Source organism: Danaus plexippus, chromosome 20 (genome assembly GCF_018135715.1).
Source record: "Danaus plexippus chromosome 20, MEX_DaPlex, whole genome shotgun sequence".
Classification (NCBI taxonomy): domain Eukaryota; kingdom Metazoa; phylum Arthropoda; class Insecta; order Lepidoptera; family Nymphalidae; genus Danaus; species Danaus plexippus.
Window position 1 is genome coordinate 2,740,454 of NC_083550.1, and position 23,281 is coordinate 2,763,734.

At 29.4% G+C, this 23,281-nt stretch overlaps 1 protein-coding gene across 1 annotated transcript in view; it reads right to left on the bottom strand.

Annotated features, from left to right (window-relative positions):
- Positions 1-843: 843 nt before the first annotated feature.
- LOC116774061 (dopamine receptor 2) overlaps positions 844-23,281 on the bottom strand; it is a 79,771-nt gene continuing 57,333 nt past the window's right edge. The window contains exons 2-5 of the mRNA XM_032666690.2: positions 19,629-21,057; positions 2,929-3,013; positions 2,508-2,709; positions 844-1,907 (exon numbers count right to left, since the gene is read on the bottom strand). Of these exons, the coding sequence (XP_032522581.1) occupies positions 2,629-2,709; positions 2,929-3,013; positions 19,629-20,884 (1,422 nt within the window). The 5' untranslated portion in view covers positions 20,885-21,057 and the 3' untranslated portion in view covers positions 844-1,907; positions 2,508-2,628. The remainder of the gene's footprint in view (positions 1,908-2,507; positions 2,710-2,928; positions 3,014-19,628; positions 21,058-23,281) is intronic.

A 23,281-nucleotide genomic window follows, 5' to 3' on the forward strand; every position in this document is an offset into this window, starting at 1 on the left:
AAATAAAACCATACTTATATTACTATTTAATTTATTAATTTAAATTTTTTGTATTCATGCTCGTCTTTTTTACACTCCGAACTCTATGGTACTCGATGAAATGAAATCAGTGGAAGTAAATGATATAATAGATTAACAACTCATAGAATTTCGTCTTCTGTAGAAGATATATCATCATTTTTTTTTGGAATGTAATTTTCTATATTGTTTTCATTCGGACGTTTACTTTAAACATATAAGAAGTAATTTTATATTCAATGAAAAACAATTAATTAAAGCAACCTTGTGTAACTAAAGTGAAATTATATTCGTCTTTATGTATCTGGATATTTCATAAACATCGTCTCCAAACAACCTCATTTGTCATGTGGTCGTTTTGTGAATAAAGTTTTTGTATAAAAGTGAGCGTTTGTTCTAAGTAATTGCACCACGTCTTTAACATAGCGTGCTTGAAAGTCCCTTCGATCTTGCCTGTAATGGGTAACATCGTGTTAATGTAGGAAAGTTAGCTATGCGTGTACACGGAGTAAATTTTTATTAAGATTTATGCTGATATGACGATCGACAGCAAAACTTTGTATTGTTTTCTCATCGCTCAAATGGTTACGATTAATTGTTTACTTAAAACCTCTTTGTAATGGAAACTCCGCTTTTTGATTGGATATATTTTATGTTTATAACCTTGCTTATATAATATTGTGCCAATTTATGTGTTCTAAAGTATACTTTCAATTTTTTCTTAATTAATTGCGATTGTCATAGAAAATGAAACAAATTTCTTTAAAAAATATTTTATATAAATTATACGACAACCGATTTTATTTAAATTATATGACATCATTATGGAGTATTATAGTTTAACGCTACACATAATAAATGTATTTTAACAAGTGGCATAGAAAATATTATTTACAACAGTTAACACATAACAGGCACACTGGTGTTTATTTGCAGGACCTCCGATAAGTACAATCAATCTTTCAAAAGCTTTCCCGATATAACATATTTATGTATCTGAAATTGTGAGTAAGTTAGTAATTATTATTTATAATCTATTTACATAGTAATCTATATGCTAATTACAAAACTAAATCCCCTAATATATGGAATATAACTAGTTATAGAAACAATATTATTTGGTTATGCATTAAAAATTTTATTTATTCATTATTTACATATGATCACTTATCATTTCCTACGCAAAGTATGAAATTAATTTTGAACACATAAACATTTTATTCAAAAGACACAATATATAGAAGTAGTAATTATTTTATATTTATACAAGTACATTGATAGGTTTAATAAAATTTAGGAGTATTTTATTTAAACTTAGGTTATATTACAAGAAGCGCTTCATTTTCCATAACGTTCATTTACACTTTACAACAAAAAGCGTACGCTAAAACATAAATCAAATGAGCCTTTTAATACTGCACTATTATTCATAATTTAAAGTCTTATTTCATTCTACTAACATCAAAATCCCACTATTTAATACATATCTACAGAATCACAGCTCCTGAATGATTTTATTTTTACGTAGTGATAATCTAATTTGAGATCACTTCAGCTTTGACTTGGTATGTAACTCTTTTCTTCCTTTTAATAGAGGGGTTACGTGAATCACTGTCCAAGCTGATTTCACTAACTGATTCCGAATCTACATAAGATGTATCCGGGCAGAGATGACGCTCGAGACATCTGATGGGTTCGTTCAGAGTGTTATCGAGAGTTCTCATCGGGTAATCGTTTGTTGCTTCGCCGCTCCTCATGGCTTGGAAACGGCGTGCGTGGCATCAGGAACAACGCGTCCTAGGGCGGCATGTGCCAGCCCTGGCCTGCTGTCACAACCGGCACATCTCGTGTTGTGACACTGACGAGTACATCATAGTTGTCACGGGATACTGGAATTTTATCAAAAGATAAATAATGTTTAAATGTTAGACATGACATTAAATTAAAAATTAATACATTAATAAATAGAGGAACAAAATTAATATTCATAATAATATTTTTAAATAGAAAAAAAAACATTAACTCAAGCAGTTTTGTATAATTAAAAACATTGGACAGCACACTAAAATGTTAGGTGCAGTGTTTTATTTACTGAGGAAAACAAATCAAATTTTTGGTATTAAAAGTGTTTTTTAAGCAAAGTCACATACATTTGTTATTCAGATTATTTCATGCAAAAGGGGAAATGTGTGAACATTTAGGTCTCGTTGACGGTGGAAACAAGATTAAAACGTAGCGGGAAACAAAATTAGAATAAATTGTAGTAGATTTAATTTCGTGTGTTTAAATTAAACATGCATTTCGGACGGAATCTGAAAATTTATAAAAAACATGGAGACGAACACAGCGGGGGAATTTTAGCTAAACATAATAAAGCGTCAGAAAGATCATAACATTTATATCCCGTGCGAACAAATAGAGATAAATTGCAGGAATTGTTCTGAGACGGGCAAGACTGTCACAGTGCAGTGCTTATATGTCAGACATACCTCGTTAGTGACGATTAAACAAGTGACAGCAAAGTTTTTACTTAGATCGAGATTATAGGAGACGTTTTAAGAGAGCACTTGGAACGTAAAAGATAATGAGGTATATATAAAATCTGTTTCGCTATATGTAAGTTTGTTCGCAGGAGTTTTGTCTTATAGCTTGAAGTTCTCCGGAGGAGTAATAACGGCGGGTCGTTCGCCACTGAAAGTAAACGTATTCATGAAAGAAAAAAATAATAACAAAATGAATTTATGTTAATTTTTTATTTATACTTATTTCTACATGTGTTTTAAAATCGTATTTATATTCTAGTACCTACTTTTCTTTTTATATTCATTTCATATAATTCTATTATAATATTTTTTACCATAAGTCCTATAAGTTTTTGTTGATAATGTTCATTGACAGAACAAATGTTACCTGCGATTGCTTAAATCTCAGCTGGGGTTGATATTTTCTACGTAGTTTCCTTGGGCAGCACACACATAGGATTCTCAGGAATGCTCTGAAACAATAAAAGAATTATCATCAAAAAGTTTCATTGACCAAAAGTGTTTTTTTTTTTAATTATGTTCAATTTATTTCCACTGTCACCATTTGGATGAACGAACATTAATTGCAATTAGTTTACTTTATTTGATTTTCCATTAAATCTCTGTCTCAATTACGATAGTTCTAAATGTTTTAAAGGTTTAGAATTTAGAGGGATTAATTAAGCTTTAGTGAGGAACTCAAATCGCTTCGTTATATGAGAATAGTTGAGGCGGTCGTGTTGTGACACAACGCATGGGGAATAAGTCAATTTTAGTGCTAAAAGTGCTCGTAAGTTCTTAAATAACATGATACTAATCAAAACTTTAAACTCTGATTTAACAGTATTGCTTTTAGTTTTGCAAACATTTCGTTTATGAGGAAATAATATATAACAACACGTGACCAGTAACAAATATGTTCCCAACTACATAAATTCATTTAAAATTAATGTATAACAAAATGGAAGTTAGGCCGAAAGGTAGACTCCATTAGCATTGTAATTTTGCGCTCCTTCCAATGGGCTGGGGAAATTCGATTATGACTTAATTTCGTAACCGCGGGGCTCTGTACCAAAACATTTGGCGTGTTTACATTGTGACATCATTTTATAACGTTACATGCATGTCTTGTTTAAAATACAATGAGTTCCTGAGCGACAAAGTGTTTCTTTTATATATAAATTTTTATAGTGAAAAAAATTGTTAATATTTAATGGAACGAGACGAAAACTTCTCAGCTTTCCATGGATTCACCGTGCAGGTGCTGGGTCCATCGCATTGCAGGAAGAGGACCCTTAGAATTGCCTGGGACTTGCGACCGAGGTGTACATAGGTTTAAGGGGCCCTGTTTAACGCGCTTTAAATGCTCACCTCCGCCGTCTAGGCTCCTCTCTCTACCTAACATAGTTTGAAACAAATTCATCACTGCCTTCAATGTTAGTTCCAAGAACGAATTGATGTTGGCTTTGGACAGGCCTAAATCTTTTAGTAGGTCGTAAAGAAATTTAGCTGCCATACCCCTCACTCCAACTTCTAGAGAGTACAAATTTAAGACGAACCTCCTATTCTTAGTGACTTTATTGATGAGCTTGTAAAACATATTGATGGTATGGTCTTTGGAAATGTTGATTTCCCAAGGAACCGTAAGCTCTATTATCATAACTCGCTTTAAAATTAACGAATGCAGAAAAAAATGTCTGGTCTTGACGCCGACGAACAAATATCCTCTGGGATCTTATATTATTTCTCATTCATATCCATCGTCCTATCCAGATCAGCTTTAAGAGTAGAATTAATTTTTGGATAAAATACGTAACTCCGGAACAATTTGTATTTAATAGTTAAAAACATCTCGCACGTTTAGAATAATTTGAGAAATTTTAAAAGGATATCCGAGTAAACAAAACGAGAAATTACCATAAACTGAGCTCAGATCTAGCCGTTTTAGTTAACCTCAAACAACAGGACGCAAGCAGTGTAAATCTCGCTTTTAATGAATTTTTGTTGGAAATATAGCCGTGAACCACTTTATCTACGGTTATATACAGATTTACGAAGTAAATATGAGAGACATATAAATAAAATTTTGGTCGAAAAATTTATTTTTCTTAAATTTGTATTCATTTTATTTATATAAATACAAAATATTTATCGATATATTTTAAGTAAATGGATTTTGTCTGAGGGATTTTTTTATTATTTGATGCAATACGGACCTGATCCGGACCTAACAAGTGTAATATAGGTATCTGTAAATTTTATGCAAGTCGGAACAAAAGATTACATTTAATGCGACCTTCATCACAACTGTCATCGAATTTGGAAGTTTTTATATTATTTGGGATTTTTGCATTCTATTTTATGTATACAAAATAGAGAGCTATTTAGCAGTGTAAAATATTAAAGAACTGGAAATATATTGTACCTTTGACTTTTCTTATTGTTTTTTATAACATAACGAAACAACAATATTTTTATTTTAAATACATGGCCCTTTACATGCAAATACTTGTTCAAGCAATATTTAATAAGTACGGAAAATGTATCATTAAATAAGGTACAGCCACATAAACAACCTCCTCCCATTAATTATACCATAACTCATAAATTGGTATAATTTAATGCGGAGAGATCAAATGGCTGTCAAAAGCTTATTAATATTTCAAAGTATAAATTCCAAATACCAGAATAACTGCCATCGAAAGCGTTGTATTGAATCATTATCGCAGACGGTTCAAAGCCTCGGTGTTGTCACAAAGGCCAAAAAATAAATTCTCAGTGGCCGATGTTGTCCTATTTATTACAAGAACCCTTTGATTGTTTGTTAATTATATTTGTTGGCTCTCAGTTTCGTTTGAATGTAATTAATAGTAATATTATTCTTGCTGAATAGCTTATTTAACAGGGTTAAAATAGTTATTGTTGCAAATTCTTTATTCATTATATATTTTTTCACGGGCTGGGGTTTGAATAATGAATTTTCAATATACGAATTTCAACAGAAATTAGGTATGTAGGTTTATTTCTAAAAGTATGTATGACATTAGGCAAAACAATATTTTTGGTCCTCAAATTGAGAGAGTTATTTTTTCATGTTATTATGGCAAAGTAAAAGATATTTATTAAATAATTTCCACCATGATTTCTTACATATGTATTTGTTGATATTCATAACAAAAACATTGTAAAACAACTCATTACGTACATTTTCAGTTCAATTTTGCGATGTAAAACCTCACAACGTACGTATATGACGAGACGGGAAACAGAAACGATTTGTCACGACCCTTTAAGGAAATTGCCAGGTAAAAGAAAACTGAGGGCAAATTGTAGCAACATTTCACAGTCAAATGTATCAGGTGAGTATGAAGATCAAATCCTATCGATGAAAGTATTCAAATACGTGAGATTATTATAAAATTATATTCCACGCGTAACACTACTTACTTGTTATTCATGAAAGTTTTAAATAGTACCGTAAGGAAGTAAAGTTTTAATATAAAAGAAACTTTCATATCCTTAGGAATAAACCTCTTTTATTAAAAGTTTCAAAATTGAAACTGAAAAACAATTTTTTTTTTTTACTTTTCACACAATTCTTATTTTTAGTGTGACATCTTTAAATACTATTTAGCGAAATGCTTTGTTCCTTAAATTACTTAATATAAATATATATATATATATATATATATTTATATTATTTACTGGTGACGATTAAAAAAAATTCATATTATAAATCTATTCAAAAAATTCATTGAGACAAACCTTCGAAACGACAAACAGTTTTTTACAGAATAATAAAGATAAGATACATATTATAATAAAGATTTAAAATATACAAATAGAACACTTAAAATTTTATTATGTTATAAAAATAAGAAGGTAAGTGTACGATCTATGTGTTGTAGAAGAGTTGTATCTCAGAAGAATTGTGAATTATTTAAGATAAATCTCGCCGTAAAGCTGACTTATAAATTTTACGACGAAGAGTTTAATACAAAATATAATTTATTACTTTGCATAGCAACTCAGCTTTCATTCCCCTGTATTTGTCATTAATGTATATATAAGTGTGTGTGTGTGTGTGTGCGTGTGTGACTGTGTGTGTGTTAATAAAACACAATCGAAATATTACTCATCCATAATACAATTTTAATATTACTATATCATAATATTGAAAAATCATATAAAAATTCTAATGAGATCTAAGATTTTCGCGAGTATTCATTTAAATGAAACTAGTATTATTCGGATTTACTACGCGGATTTTATTATTTAAAAACTACATAATGCCGACGTTTCGGTTACTTTGCAGCAACCGTGATCACGGGCAGACGAGGTGTGAATGTCTGTCAGTTGGTCCTTGTTATTTATCATTTACCGCCATCGATTTCTTAATTTTCTGGCGTACCGCTCTGGATGCCGGCAGAATGACACCGTGAGCGCAATAAAATCCGCGTAGTAAATCCGAATAATACTAGTTTCATTTAAAAATTCTAAGTTAACTTTGTAAGACTTTATATAAACATATTTTTTTTATTAATTTCATATTTAGTTCACTCCGTTCATTTATAATCTCCTTCGCGAAATATAAATGTGGTTATGTTTTATCTCAGTATTATGAAATAGGTTAAGTGGTTTGATTCGAATTTTTAATAGAAACAGAATAGAATTGCGAAATTTAAAAAAAAATCCGTCACAACATGTGTGCGTTGCTCGTATAATTCACAAATCCAAACGAAACTATGTCAATTGACCTAAATTATGTCGATACAGGGAACCAGGATCTCTCTTTGTTCTAAATTGTATTGTGATAGAGAATAATAAACTAAATTATTTGATGAACTATTTCAACAACATTCAACTTCACAATATAAACTTACTTAGAACAACGCAGTTGGTTCCGGATGAAAGCGGGTTTCCCTTAAGTTAACACAGGTCAGGTCAATTCCGATATATTAATAATATTTACTGAACAAAATCAATAAACATTTATTCCTTGTTAATATCTCAGATTTAATAGTGTACTCATTTAAACAAAAGCAAGATTTTCGTTTACCTACCACGCGTTTTTCATTTATCCGAAAACCTTAGTTCCATTTAAATTGGTCACTCGTACTTCATAAGCCTTCAGCATAGCATAATTAGTGGGATGTGTTGCATTAATGGGATGACTAAGTAATATAAAAGATTTTATTGCTTAAACTCAAAAAATATAAGGCCGATTAAATTATTTTTTGTAGGTAGCCATTGTGAAACACTATTATTTATTATAAAACAAAACATAAATTAAAATTCATCTAAAGTTATATATATATGTTATAACAGGTTTGATTTAAATAATTTACATTTCATACGTATTCCGCAACAGAACTTTTACTTTCCTTGCTTAGAACTATTGCTTATATTATCAACATAAATAAATTCCTATTAGTTTGAGCCCACCCATCTCATTGTTTGCTACAAAATATTTAAATCATCTGTGAAACTTTCTCAATGTTTAAAAGGCTGTCTAGGGAGATCACTCCGAAATACGCGCTATGTTTTTAATAGATATATATTAAAGAATCAAACTAAATCTGTGATAATAATAAAAATAAGGTTCAATAAAAAATGTTTATCTTTCCAACAATATTTGGCAGTGTTGATTCTCTATAGAAATACTAAATTAATTTTTTTGTAAAGAACTAAATTCGTGGGCAAGATCTGATATTATTTAACCACAAAATCTCTGTTTGCAAAATGCTTGAAGTATGTCTTATTAGAGGGGCACAGCCTAAGCTTGCTTGTAAAACCTCTTAAGCCATACAACATAAATCATTATAATTAATAAAACTTATATAATTTAGTGGAATTATATAATTATATTAAGATTTTAATATTATATCTCTCATTAATTAATTGATAGTTATGTATAAATACAATATATAACGGTAGAATTATAACTATATATACGGTGGAATACAATAAGCCCTACTTACTTACAAACAATTGAACTATTGTATATCGACTGAAGTGCCATCTCTTAGGATGTCTAACGAAAAGATTATGACTATAGCAGTCATAACAGATCGTTACGAAGAATATATGTAAAATGAAAAATATATATAAGAGCTCTACCAGTTCGTTGCCAAAAGCGACTGAGATGCAAAATCATGTTAGTCGTAAGTTCGAGTCGTATTTTTGTAAGTTATTGTTTCGTTCCATATAACCTTTTCCGTCGGCTGCATTATTCTATGATACTTTAATATCAAACTACAAAAATATTTAAATATTACAATCAGATTTGGCCAATGATTAATTATAAAAATTATCAACGCTTACATTCTAGGACATTTACATTTAGAAATTGAATTATATTTTTCAGCCTGCCAACGACGTTGAGATAAATCTCTTTAAGAAATTTAATCTCTATAGAATTTCAGAGATTAGTTTGAACCGCTTGTTTTTGTTGGCTCATTATATAAAAGGAATAATTGATAAAAGATGATGATTCCGCCAGAAAGATTTTTTCCACCGAATTCCTACTCGAGACGTTATAACAAAAGCGTTTTATTATTGAATCATTAATTAACAAAAATCTTAGAGATCAAACAATATTACAGTTTGATGAAGTGATGTGATCAATTGATTACATTCTTAAATGATTACAATTTCATAATATCGTTAACATTAAGTATGTATTTATCTGTGATTCAAACTATATACTACATTACAATTAGCAAATGATCTTAGCGGAAAGATGTGACTGAAAAATCGTGTTTTATGTTTCATTATAAACGAGTTAGAAAGGCTTTGAAATCGTTAAAAGATATTAGCGTCTTCTATTCACGAAATCTGTAGTGAAAATTAAGAACAACGATTTCACAAAAAAAAGCTGCCAAATAAATACGCTGTACTTGAAAATTAAATCCTAATAAAACGGTTTACGTAAGTGTTAATATATTGAAAAGTAATCAGAATGTAAACTAAACATAATTTAATTCAAAAAAAATTAACATGTTACTATTTGGTTCACATTAAATCTAATAATATATATTTAAATGAAACTAGTATTATTCGGATATACTACGCGGATTTGAAATGAATAAAACTCGCGAAAATCTTAGATCTCACTAATAATATATATTTGATAATAAATATTTTATTTCTCTATAAAGTTACTATTGATTTTATTTCATAGTTACTTTGGTGCCTGTTATCTTAATCGGCTACTCAATTTAAAGTATGTTCAGTCTATGTAATCGGATCACTTTCAATGGCCTCGTTTTAATCACTCTGTGGGCGTGACAAATGTTAATGCTACTCGAGTAATGAAACTGTCTCATTTCTAACTTGAACCACACTAACATCAATGTACACCCGGCTTTATTAAAACATTTCCGTTTTTTACTCTTGTTCTTTAATCATACGTATATTATTATATTAAATGAATACCTGAAAGAGTATAAAAAAAATAAAAAAAAAATTGATAAAACAGGGTCTAGAATTGTACATTTAGTAGCATTTAAAAATACGTTTCAAATTGATTAACTCTATATGCACTCGGTTAATGCGTGACTATTCGGCTCAGTTAATCATATTTGCATACTAACTTTATACATTTTACACTAAATTAAATTCAAAATCAAAAAAATGTCTCATCGCGTCCCACATTATTTCGGGACATTTACAAGAGATCCGTAAAAGCCCGTCTTATCTCAGCCAACTTAGTTTGCTTTAAGAATTACTTCATAGAGATTCACTGAATCTAATACGAACGCCTTAATTATTTTCTCACATTACACGAACTTTATAAAGATTGAGGCTACGTACATTAAATTTTAATCAATATTAATTTTCCACGTGACATACAGAAAATTTCCAGATGAATTGCTGACTTTTTAATTTTTTTTTTGAATATTGAGTACTTAATATGTTTCTGTAATGGAAAATATTTTTTTTTTTGCTATTGAACTATCTAAATTAAAATCATCTCCGCAATAACGATGTCCCATTGCTTTTGTTGATTTAAGCTTTCTGCGCTTGGATCTAAAATCAGTTACCTTGTGAACTTACAAAGAGTTATATTTTAATAGCGATGTATAGCCAAAAAATACATTATTCTATTTTAAAATTAATATTTTTTATTTCTGTAAACATAATATTTAACACAACAACACAATAATTAAAACACGATTTTGTAATCTGCTCATAGATTACTAGTTAATATCCTTAAATTTGCTATGTATTTTCTACTTAGAAAAATTTTTTTGATAACCAATATTTTATTTAAATATGAATATATATAAATATTATTACACAAAAAGGAAATGCCATCAAATTCAATTTCACAATCTCTTCACCAATTTTATCATACATTGGACGTAGATGAAATTATATTAAGAAGATTGGATTCGATTCGATCCTCCAAAGTTAAATTCCTCAATAACCTTGACATCTGTCTGCGACAAATTGCTTTTTCTTATAAAACTTTGGAGTTTATCTTCCATTGATTCGGGTTGTGTAAAACTTCAGACAAGTTCTGAGACGTGAATAAATTTATAACAAATGTCTTATGATTTGAAATGAAATGTGTTATTAAATTAAACTTATTTCCTTACAAAAGAAAGCGGAGACGAAAAAGTTTTTATTAATGACCAAAATGTGATGTGAAAAAGTTTAAGAGTTGCTATTTCTGTAATATTATAAGGCTTTGTTCTTTAAATCAAAGGGCCTTTCTCACGGTGGTTTAGTTAAACAGCAAATTTAAAACATTTATGTAACTTTAAACAGATATGTTCTACTTCCTATTCTCTTATAACTTAAGTATAAAGTTAGGAAAAAATAAAATAAACATTATATAAGAGTTTATTTTTATTTACTGTATTTTCTTCCAAATATGTATATATTTCGTTCGTACGATTTGGTATACAAGTGTTATTATGATAATAAAACTTATAAGTTTTAATGTTAAATAGAAAAACAGTTAACTAAAGCTATATTATGACTAATATTGTTTTTTCAAGTCTTCAGATACTCTAAATTCTGTACTTTCTTCGTCATTTTGGGAGTAATTACCTTCAAAATTACATATAAATAATTTACCAATTGTAGTCGAGAAAATTTAAAGTTCTTCTCCAATTATTGTTTACGACTTTTAAATAAATTTAGTCATTTCGAAAAACATGATTATAAAAAAAAATCTGAAATAGTAAGTTATTTTTACAAAATAAATTTAAATAAACAACACCGTATTAATACGTAATTCTGACTCCATCAACGTGCACATCATTTTATAGATTAAGAGAACCCGACGCTAGGTCATGTAGCGTTGTTTAGTTTTGCAATTAATGTTGAGTCACGTTAGGTATAAGTAATTTACATAGCGTATTATATATAAGACACGGAATTCAAATTTGCGGAATAATTTCCCGTCATGCGTGCTCCCACTGACAGTATTACATCGGGGTTACACCAAAACTGTAATTGATTTATTTCATTAATTATTCGCTCATTATTGAATAATGGCTATACTGTTATATATTTCATCCTTTAAATTGTATATAAATAGAATTATAAAAATAAGAAATGTAACAACTTTCGAAGATATTCAAATCTTTTCTAGTTCAAGTATTGGAACACTGCATTGGTTTTAAACTTTGAAAGAATCAGACGTTGAAGTTCAACTGTAACAGATTTCTTACTTTCTTTCTTTGTTTTTTATTTATTTATATTATTTAAAGTAAGCGTACTTTTGTATTCTTCTTATTTGCGAAATCTGTACAACCTGCTTTCGATTTTATATTTTAAATGTAAGTAAGCTTTTCGGACGCCACATGTTTTTTTTTTTGATTCTACATAATCACGACGTTTCGATTACCTTACAGCAACCGTAGTCGTGAAAATCTGAGACATGATTAAATGTATATTTTTTTATTTTTTCAGTTTACCTGACGTCTCGACTACTCTACAGGACGATAGACAAGATGGTAGTTTCTCTCGGTAAGTACTTTTTTCATTACCCACGGGAAATAATTCCTAAATTTTCTAGCATTACTGCTCTAGATTAATGTAACAACGGTGTCAGAACTCAATATTTTTAGAATTGTGAGGTAATTTAAATAAAATAATTGCCTCTGATAATAACATATTGTTAACGATTAATTAAAAGTTTTTTTATTCACATTTAACTTGAATTTCATAGTAATAGTCTTTTTATTTGTTTATCATATAATTTCAAATATAAACAAAAATATTTTTTAGTTCTGTTACGCGAAGGTGTTCTAGTGATAGTTTATTAAAAAATAAGAGAATTGATGTAATCGCAGGTCGCGCTATAAATATAATATTCTAAGTAACATTTTTCATTCTACACGGGTCTGACTGAACATGCCGTGTGAAGAGACTTATTAGTTTTATATTTCTTTTAGAATATAATAACAATATTTGTTCAAACTACGTATAATGTAGGTGAACCAATTAATTTTTATTTAGTTTTAGAATTAAATGAAGTCATTTAAATTTAGTTTTCACTGCACTCACCGACCGTCGAAATCATAACTGTGTAAATCATAAAAATATATACATTTAAATAATATCGTTCAATTAGATTACACTTATCACATAATAATAATAATAAAATTTAATCTGTGTCTTTTGACGTCTAAAACAGATAAAAACAGAATGAACTAATTATGAATCTCTAATAAATTCATTATAAAGTTGAAAGGAATTAATTGTTTCTTTAACTACCTCAACTATTTATAACGTATCCCTAAGTATAGTTCTATGTGTAATTTTCAATCACTCGTTCATTGTGTAATTCAAAGAGAATTTTAGCTTTCATAAAAGCAATAGACAATATTATGGCTTCAAATCCGGAATCCTTGTTGGCTACGGCTTAGCCTTGTTAGCTAGATTACCTAGATAATATAATACCATACATTACAATCAGATTTATAAGTAAAAAGGAGTAAAATTGTTGTGTATGAATATGATTGTATTTATATTAATAGGACTATATAATATGTTTAAGACGTCACATTTGTTTTTCATATTCCATATTCTGTAAAAGTTCGTTTTTTTATTTTATAATGACCACCAAAAATAGTAAAGGTCATATGGGTCAGATAGTATGGGACATGCTTTTCTGTTATTTAAGTGCATGTTTATGCTAGACGTTTCTTCTATTCGTAAAAGATCAAAACTAGTAAAAAGCTTGTTTAAAGCTTTTTCAGAATTTGTGAATTCAAGGTAAGGCGTAGAAAAGTTGAATCGATTGATTGTTTCTATCAAGATATCAATATAATTGACTGAAAAAACAAACGATCTGATCAAAAATGTTCAATATTGTTTTTATATAAAATTGTTGTGAAAATAGTTATTGAACTTTTGTAAGGCTTAGGAAAGAGTTTGTATTTAATCAATAGAAAACTTTTGAAGCGACTGAACAGTAGAAGTTTGAAAATAACCACCGAGTTTTTATAATTTTCACAATAGATATAAATTTTAAAAAAAATTAGAAACTTTGATCGTCTCTTTCTTCGCTTTAATTTTTCCATAAAAAATTACGAGTTTTCATAAAAAACGAAACAAAACAATATTAAGAAAATGTCGCCTGTATATGTTTACCAATTTTGTTATAATAGAAAAATATCAATATTGTATGATAAAGAACAGTAAAATAAAATATCAAATAATATTCGTTTAATTATTCTGTTTAGTGGAAAACTGTATAAGGATATGTTATTTAACAAGTCCAACGTGTTAAAATAATTAAGTCTATATAAAGTGTTTTATATAATGTGGCTTCTTGAAAACTGAAAGATTTTATGAATTAGCTACTAACAAAAACACAAATAACTCCGAGTAATGTTTTGTTAATATTCATTCACTCTTCATAACGCACGACTCGTGTTTGCTTGATTATTTAATCTTCTCAAAGCTACCCAAGACAGACAAATAATAGTAGTATTCTATATAGAAATGTATGCGTGGTTTGAAACGTTATATTGTACTAAAGCAAAAGTCCGCTAGATATACGCAGTTCTCATATCACATATAAATGCTTATCGTGCTTACATTTTCAGGAGATCGTTTGATAGAAAAATATAAATGAACTTATTTTTGTTAAAAAATACACTTTTTTTAAATTTTATTTCATTAACCAATCTTTGACCTTTTTAATATATTCATTTCTATTTAATGTAATGCCTTAACAATTTCTCTGCCGATTACGTTTGTAGAATATATGTATTTAATTATATGTTGTAAAGCGTAGTAGAAATTTTAAGATATACTTAGATATATACGCAAACAAATATATCTTCGGATAGCATGAGGTCATCATCTCAATCTGACACATGTGTAGGTATAAGATAATATAATATTAACATATAGTAAGCAGAAGTTTTGTGTCTCATGAAGTACACGAAAACAATTTTAATTTATGAAACTGCACTTACAACTGTTACAGATTACAATAAAATAAGATAGAGATTGCATCAAAAATATTAATTTATGTCTGAATTTAATACTTACTGGTTGGTTGGGTTTGGGAATAAAATATGGTTAACGTAAGCATACTTTCTTTTTAATTTCAACGGCCATTAAGGGATACAGATAATTTTCCGTTTGACTCACTTCGGTAATTGCGCCCTTAGTACAGATATTGAAATGGCATTGCCCAAGTATTATTCTTATACGTAAACTTTCTCCAGGACTACCTTGTATTTACACAATTTCTTCATACAAGTATTATTGATTTATAAAAAAAAACTAGTGCAGGTAAAGTCTAATGACATAATATACTGCTTTTTTAAAACTAAATCTTACAAATCTCTAGAGTTTAAACATTCGAAGTGTTAACCCTTAAATGGTGGATTAAATATTTCCCTAAAACGTTCTTAAAGTAATCCAATAAGTTTGCATCGTTGGCCCCAATCGTTATGATGAGCTTCGTTGGACCAACTTTAAACGGATTATCGAAGGCGTTGAAAATTGCTGGCGGCCTTGCTTCGACGAGATTATGAATAATACAATTAACTCGCTAATTTTATTAAATAAATCATTGACGCACTATTGTCTACGTGTGTTCTTTTCGATTGGTAAGTAAAATGTCTTTGTCTTTATTGTGATTCTGTTATCTGTGGAAATAATTAAAGTTGAATATTTCTTTATATATAGAAATCATTTAATACTTAAATTGATTTTAATGAGAATTACATACTTCGTCTATATCAACCAATATCCGAGGTGACATTCAAAGTAAATTATTAAAAACCTTATAATGTAATATTGAGCTTAGATATTCCATTAATGTTTACCGCATTCGATACTAAACTAATTTAAGAATACGGAATACAATTTATGTATCTAATGAAAGCGACTTGTAATTTCGTTTACACGATGTAACCCAATAACCGTCGAGGAAGTGACACGAAAGTCTTTCTTGAGGCAAAACAAAACAATCATTTTCTCGCATGTTTATTTCATTTTAGGACTGTGAAAGATAGAAACAAACAAGAATTTTTTATTTTAACCAATGTTTGCAAGTCTTTATACGTATACGTAACTAATACATACAAAAAATAAGAGAAATTCACGTTCAAAATATCGCTGATAGAATTGTATTCTTTAATTGCGGTAATGTACATTATTTTACAATAAAAAAATTTAACAAACAAAACTTAACACATATTTTTGTTTTATGGATTCAAAAAGGATGATATTTTTTCGTAGAAATAACAACGTGTTTGTAACATACAGTTAACCATTTACTTCAGTCCTTGAAAACATAAATAATCTATAAAATCAAACATTTGAATTGAAACCAATAGTACCTAAAATTTTAAAAGGACATGGATTTGTTAAGCATAATTTCCTTTGAATAATTGGAAAGAAGATTAAAATGTTATTATGAAATGTATTTAATTTGTTAACTAGAACTTATAGAAAGTCAGGTTTTTACATAAAAAAAAAAAAAAATAAAAATAAAAAAATTGTATTCGTTCAATATTTTATTTAAAAAATTCTTCAAGGCAGACCATTCGTTTGATAATAAATTGTTACCGTATCCCATTTAAGCCTTAAAAATTTGTTTAATGTAGGTAGTATAATAGAGACGTTAGAAATATTACTTAAATTGGACTATAGAGATACGCATATAAGGCTATTTGTGGAACAAGACAACGTCGTACAGTCCGTTTACAGTCTTCGTCACTCTTTTGTGAGAATAAAGTACCTATTACCAAGCTAGAGCCAGACCACAAACAAGCTGCATCCCACTGACTACAGATAGACTTTATGACCCGAACATTACAGACCTACACTTTCCGCTAGTGGCGTAACAGGGTATATTAAATGAGGATATTAAATGTACGATTTTAACTTTCTAAAAAATATATGTAATTAGTAACATTTAAAGATTAATTTATACGTTTAAAGTTTTACTTTACTGAATCTTCGAAAGGCTCAAAATTTGATGTGTTTTTTAAAGCTGCATAAAAGTTACGTCAGTTTTAAACTGTCGCGTTTGCTATAATTTATTTATTTTTATTTGGCGTTTATTACAAAATACTTTTTGTATTTTTAGTCTAATTATAAACTTGCTTTATTTTTTTTATTAAACATTCGACAGAGTTATTGGAAGTATAACAATAGGCAAGAGAAGAAACAGAATGTATTCGAAAATTGATAAATTAATAAAACACCATTAGGGGTGACCTAAAAAAGAACGGAAAAGTGTTAACAATATAAGTCAAAGTCATCCATTACACCGACAGAGTGTTTTAAGGTTACTTGGAATTGAGATCGTTAAGAGCGTTTTTAACTTAAGTCATTATTTACATGAAATAGATCTTAATGTTATCGTTAAAATTAAATATAATGTAAATGTAAACAAATGCGTAAAAAATTTTTACATGATAAAATAATACGATATATTTTTTAGGTTTTAATATATAAATACATACAAATGATTCAAATCGAATGGGACAGAAATATAAAGAAAATAAGTGTCAATCAAAAAGTAGTGTAAAAAATACATACAACTACTACGTTTGTTGATTATGATGTGGACTGTTTGGGTTCAGTTAAATCGGTTTCGTTGATAACTTTCAAAATTATATGAATATGGGACATATACAAGAATTTTGTTAAAATTGTCTTTATGTACCCTAATTATTATAAATAGTATCATCGAAACGAAATGAAGTTTCCAATTATAATTCTAAAATTTTAACATGATTTTTTCAGTAATTTCACAAACAAGTTTTGGGGTTTGTGTTATATTCATATATTTTATAATATTTATTCTATCGGAATTATACCACGCATAACTCATTCAACCGTAACAAACGCACATGTTTCCTTTAAGTAAATACTCCATATACATACTCGTGTATATATAATATACCAATCGTAACGCTCGCTCGGTCCTCGATTCGTGCTATGTACGAAAAGGAAACTTTCGTGTATGTGTGATCAATGTATTGCAGCATATATTAGCGAGAGTTAAACAGTGGTTATATCTTCTTACAAGATAGGAATGTGGTAACTAATTTCAGTCAAGTCTATCTTTCCTTTTCATTCCAATCGTTTTGTAACTTCCTTAATTTTAAAACTTGATATCTTGCTCCTTCTTCTCTCTAAAATATTAAGTATCTAATAATTTTTGAGCCTTATCAATATTTACATAGGCTTTGACTTGAGATTAAAAGTACATACAGGAAAAACTAATTTCAAGAACCTCTTAATAAAATATAATAAAAAATAATAACCCACACTTAATTTACTTATTGACTTTAAATGTCATTAAACAAGAAATAACATATTTTACTTGTATGCCTTTATTATCTATTAATATTATAAATGAACTAAGATTATTAATAATAATAATATAAGTACTTTTTGTATTTTCCTTATCTTTAAATTATTTACTTTTGTAAGCCTCTATTGGTTGACGCATTAATGAATATGTAGAAGAAAAATAACTCCTAAAATATATAACATTACTAATCTTTATCTCAAAATTTCTTAAGATTACTCTTTCTGTTATCATATCCCCTTCCAGTGTGTACTTTAAAAGCGAATTTAGTTATAAAAAACTTTAAATTAATTACTCTTCTTGTCTATGATGCAGCCGTGCGTGCTAAGTATTAAAATTGTTAGAGTAATAACATCCTTCGCTATTTTTATTAAAACTGAAAATAATTAAGTAACGTAAAAGTCTCATACCAATGTAATCTTAAAACAGTTTTCGTTACGGCTCACTTTCATTAAATGGCTTATCCCTTTTCTTAATCTCTCTCTGCTTTACATTGATTACAAAAATGATGTTAGATAAGCCTTGTTTGCAAACTTGGAAATGAAACCATTTCTTCAATACAACGTAATACAATAAATTTTTATTAGTTCAAGTCCAAAATATGGAGTGTCCTTAAATGATTTATTGAGGCTTTTAGGAGGCATTATAAGCGTAACATAATTTACGAGTGAAGTTTGACGTAAAACCAATAGCGAGAATATCTGGTAATTGACACAGTCAATAAATTGGCTGATACAATAACATAATGCTAAAAATAAACGCTTCTGAGCTGTTGTGGCTAAATAAAAGCTTTTATCTACGTTCTACATAATATTACACAGTACGAATATTTTTAAAATCTTTGACAGTATGAATGAAAATCTATTTTGCTATTAAATAATAATAATATTATTAACTTTATAAAATAAAAGCTAAGGAATTAATGCTGTTAATTACAACCAAAACTTCGCTTACCGTTGTCAATATAACTATTGAATTTCATGTAAAAATATTTGTGAGTTCTTGTCATTCAGGAGCTAAATACATCTGTGATTTTAAGGCATAAAATTTAACAATAAATTTATGTTAAAACTAAACAAATCATTAAAATATATCCACAACTTTGTGCTAGAGTTTTTGTATAATCCAAAAGTTTTTGAATATATATTTTTAATATTTTCCTTATATCATATATCAATATTTTTAATATTTTCCTTATATCAAAAATTTTACAATATTTTCCTTATATCAAAAATTTTACAATTATATAGCTTATTAGTCGTCTAAAATAAAATACTCACCGTCTGAAATCTCTGCTCCAACATGCGTAGATCACTGGATTCATCGAAGAGTTGACCCATCCAAGCCACGTCACCACCACATTCACGATCTCTTCGTGAGTGATGCAAGATGAACATATACCGGATAAAAGGTTTACTACGAAAAACGGTAACCAACACACTATAAAGACACCCATCACTATACCCAAAGTTTTGGCTGCTTTCTTTTCTTTAGCAAACTTTGCCAATTTCCGAGAAAGGGAAAAGTTTTTGGGCAAATTTTTGTTATGCGTCAAATTTGTCAAACGCGTCGATGATCGCGAGAGACCGTTATTTTGTAATGCCGTCAAAGGTTCGTGATCAGCGTCTTCGGGGGTACACATCCCGTGACACACATCAGCTCTTTGCCGCATAGTTCCACCTCTATGAATACGCAATGTTAATTCTAACTCACCACTTGGTCTCATAACTTGTTTCGTACCAATTTTTAAAGACCTAGTTTGGATTGTTGCAGCACGATATATACGATAATACGTGAACACCATTACAAACAAAGGTAAATAAAATGAAATTGTCGATGAGAATATAATGTACTCCAAATTTTCCGTAAAAGGACACTTATAGTCTGGCACTTCCTCTAAGCGCACTGCACGCCACCACGCGATGGCCGGAAACGATATAGCACCGGAACACACCCACACAGCCGCTATAAGAAAGGCTGCTTTCCGTCCGCTCATTCTCATGGGATATGTGATCGGGTCAGTAATAGCCCAGTATCTGTCTAAGGATATGACGCACAAATTTAATATGGATGCAGTGCTAAATAGCACATCCAAAGACCTCCATACGTCACACCAATCAACGCCAAAGAACCAAGTGTGCTCCAAAACTTCATAAAGTGCAGAAAATGGCATTACCACAAGCCCAACTAGGCAATCAGCAACTGCCAGTGATGTTACAAAGTAATTAGTTGATGTATGTAAATATCGTTCTCTCACGACAGCTAATATTACCAACATGTTTCCAAAAACAGTAGTTAATGAAAATAAAAGGAGAAATATCACCAGAATAGCGCGATCCTTGAGAAGATTTATATATTCGTCCCAGGGCTCGCCGAACTCATCGGTGAAATTAAATGTTTTATTCTCTAAAGTGGAATTGAATTCTAAAACCACATTATATGATAAACCTGGAGATTCTATGAAATATTCAGGCCCTTTTTGCAGTATATGTGATTGGCTTCTTGCCACAAGTATTTCTGAACTGTTCGTATTCATATTTTCCCAGTAGCTATTTGCTCGCCAGCGCCATGGTGTCTTTATGTTTCCCTTGTTTAACACGAAGCCATTTGGAGATTACGTTCTTAGCAGGCATTGTATTCTTGATCTCCAATATTTTGAGCATCTTGTGTACGGGTATTTTTTCCTTCCCTTAATGTGTATACCATCACCTGAAACAAAATAATTTAAAATAATTTTAATGAAACTGGTATTGAATGAATTAAATTATTTCACGACGGATATTGTTAAAAGCGTTTAATTTTATTATTTACACATGGCAACACATGTTTCATGTCACTTATATGATCAACGATTGTCCTTGGTTCGACGGGACATAAATAGTGCTTAGCGGGTAGGCGGCGAGATCAAACGAATTGTGTTCTATGGGCCGTGATCAACCCGTTCACATGAGGGCACTTCAATCGTTCTCTCCCGATCCCCTTTACATTTACCGTGACACGATCAAAATTTATGTTGACTGGTAGCTTCCAAGACATTCGAGATAGACAAATATCTATTGCTGAAGGATTTGGATACTGTTGGTTCGGACTTTAGGGGTAAACTTGGTATCATTAAATACATGTTCAAGACTTTTATACGTAATGCAGACTATAGAGCTAGCATGTCTGGTATAAAAATTATAAAGGTTTGTATTACGTTCTTTTCTTAATTACAGTACGTTAACGCGTCGAAAACTACGTACATTAAAGATAATTTTTAAACGTATCTTTATTTCTTACGACAGTTGAAAAGTTTTTATACGATCCAAGTTTGAATTATACATCATTAAAGCATCTAAAGATTTTATTCCTATAGTTCCTAGAAAAAGAGGTGAGGAATCCGTTATTTGAAAGATAGAAAGCAATATAAAGACTTTTTTTTAAATTTTGAAATGACCGTTGCAAAATAAAATAAAAAAAATTCAAAATATAGTACAGAAATTCATTACTAAAACTTTGATTTTAATAACGAGAGCCGATTCAAAAAAATACATACGGCTATTAAATACATTTTATTGATATAAAAAATTAAATATAAAATAAAATTCCCACGGGAGCATCGTGTTGTAATTTTATAGTGAAATACATGACGTTCGAATTGTATCAATTTTAAGACGGGATTCACTATCAATCAGTATGAAGGATCCCGTGATTAATCGTCGTATCCCGGGACGGACCCTGATAGTCCCGTCCTTTGTAACTTTGACTCGACGATCGTATTTAATTAATGAATGCCAAAGATACACTAGCTTAACGTCTTTTTATTTAGAGAGAAGCTATTTTCTTTTTTTACAATACAAAATTACACGTGACGGTACCGTTAATCGCGGCTACGATATATTTAATATATGCAATATACTCGTTACTTAGAGCTTAAGTAAGTAAGCGAGCTTTGAATTGTATGAGTTTACTTCCAAGTTCAAATTAAAAAAAAATGTTTGTTTTATTTTTATATAAATCAACTATAAGCCATATCAGCACCGCTATCCTTAATTATAAGCAATTCATGCGACTACCCTCCTACCCGCTACAAACACTCAACTTACGACGTCAAGTGTATACAAAACAATAATAAAGTAAAGAAATAGTAAATATTCTTTACGTAATTTTATTTTAGGTTCAACGAAAAATAATATTATTTTTTTGTATGGAAATGTTTCTCCTTACGCAAAATTTAATACGTGAATTGATGGTTGATATTAGGCCATTTCTTACCCGGTGGACCGGCTTATCGTGTCCAACCACTTATTGTAGACGGTGACAAATCTGTCAGTTTTGGCACAGACTGATTTATGGTCTACTCCTTGTGCGAATTGACGTCTATATCTAAAGTTATACATCGTTCTTTTGTCAAGATTACGGAAAATTAATGGGATCTTAATGTGTAAATGATTTATTAATATTTAGAACATACAAATTATTTGTATTCATCAAAAAATTAAATAGCAATATTACGCCTAGGTAATTGGAAAAGAATAGATTTTAAAAACTATATATTAATGGTTGCAAATTTATTATGACTTAAGAGTATTTTTCAGGTAGTATTTGTTATAGCAACTAATTAGTATTGGAAGCAATGAATAAATGTAAATTATAAGGTTGTTGTTCTAAAGATATTATACATCGTACCAGGATGACACCATCACATACAAATAAAAAGAGTCAGGCATTGTAGGGCATGATTTTTAAATTTTATCCCCTTTTTTATATTCTACAGTTAAAAATAATTAATCATTGTTCTTATAACATCAAAGAGCTTCACAACATTTTTGTTAATAATCCCTTACCCATTAACTTTTATATCGACACTCGTAAAGCACAGTCGACTAATCATACGAAAAATATGCCTGACATCATTTTGAAAAAGAGCTGATACTCTCACGAGTGTACGTCT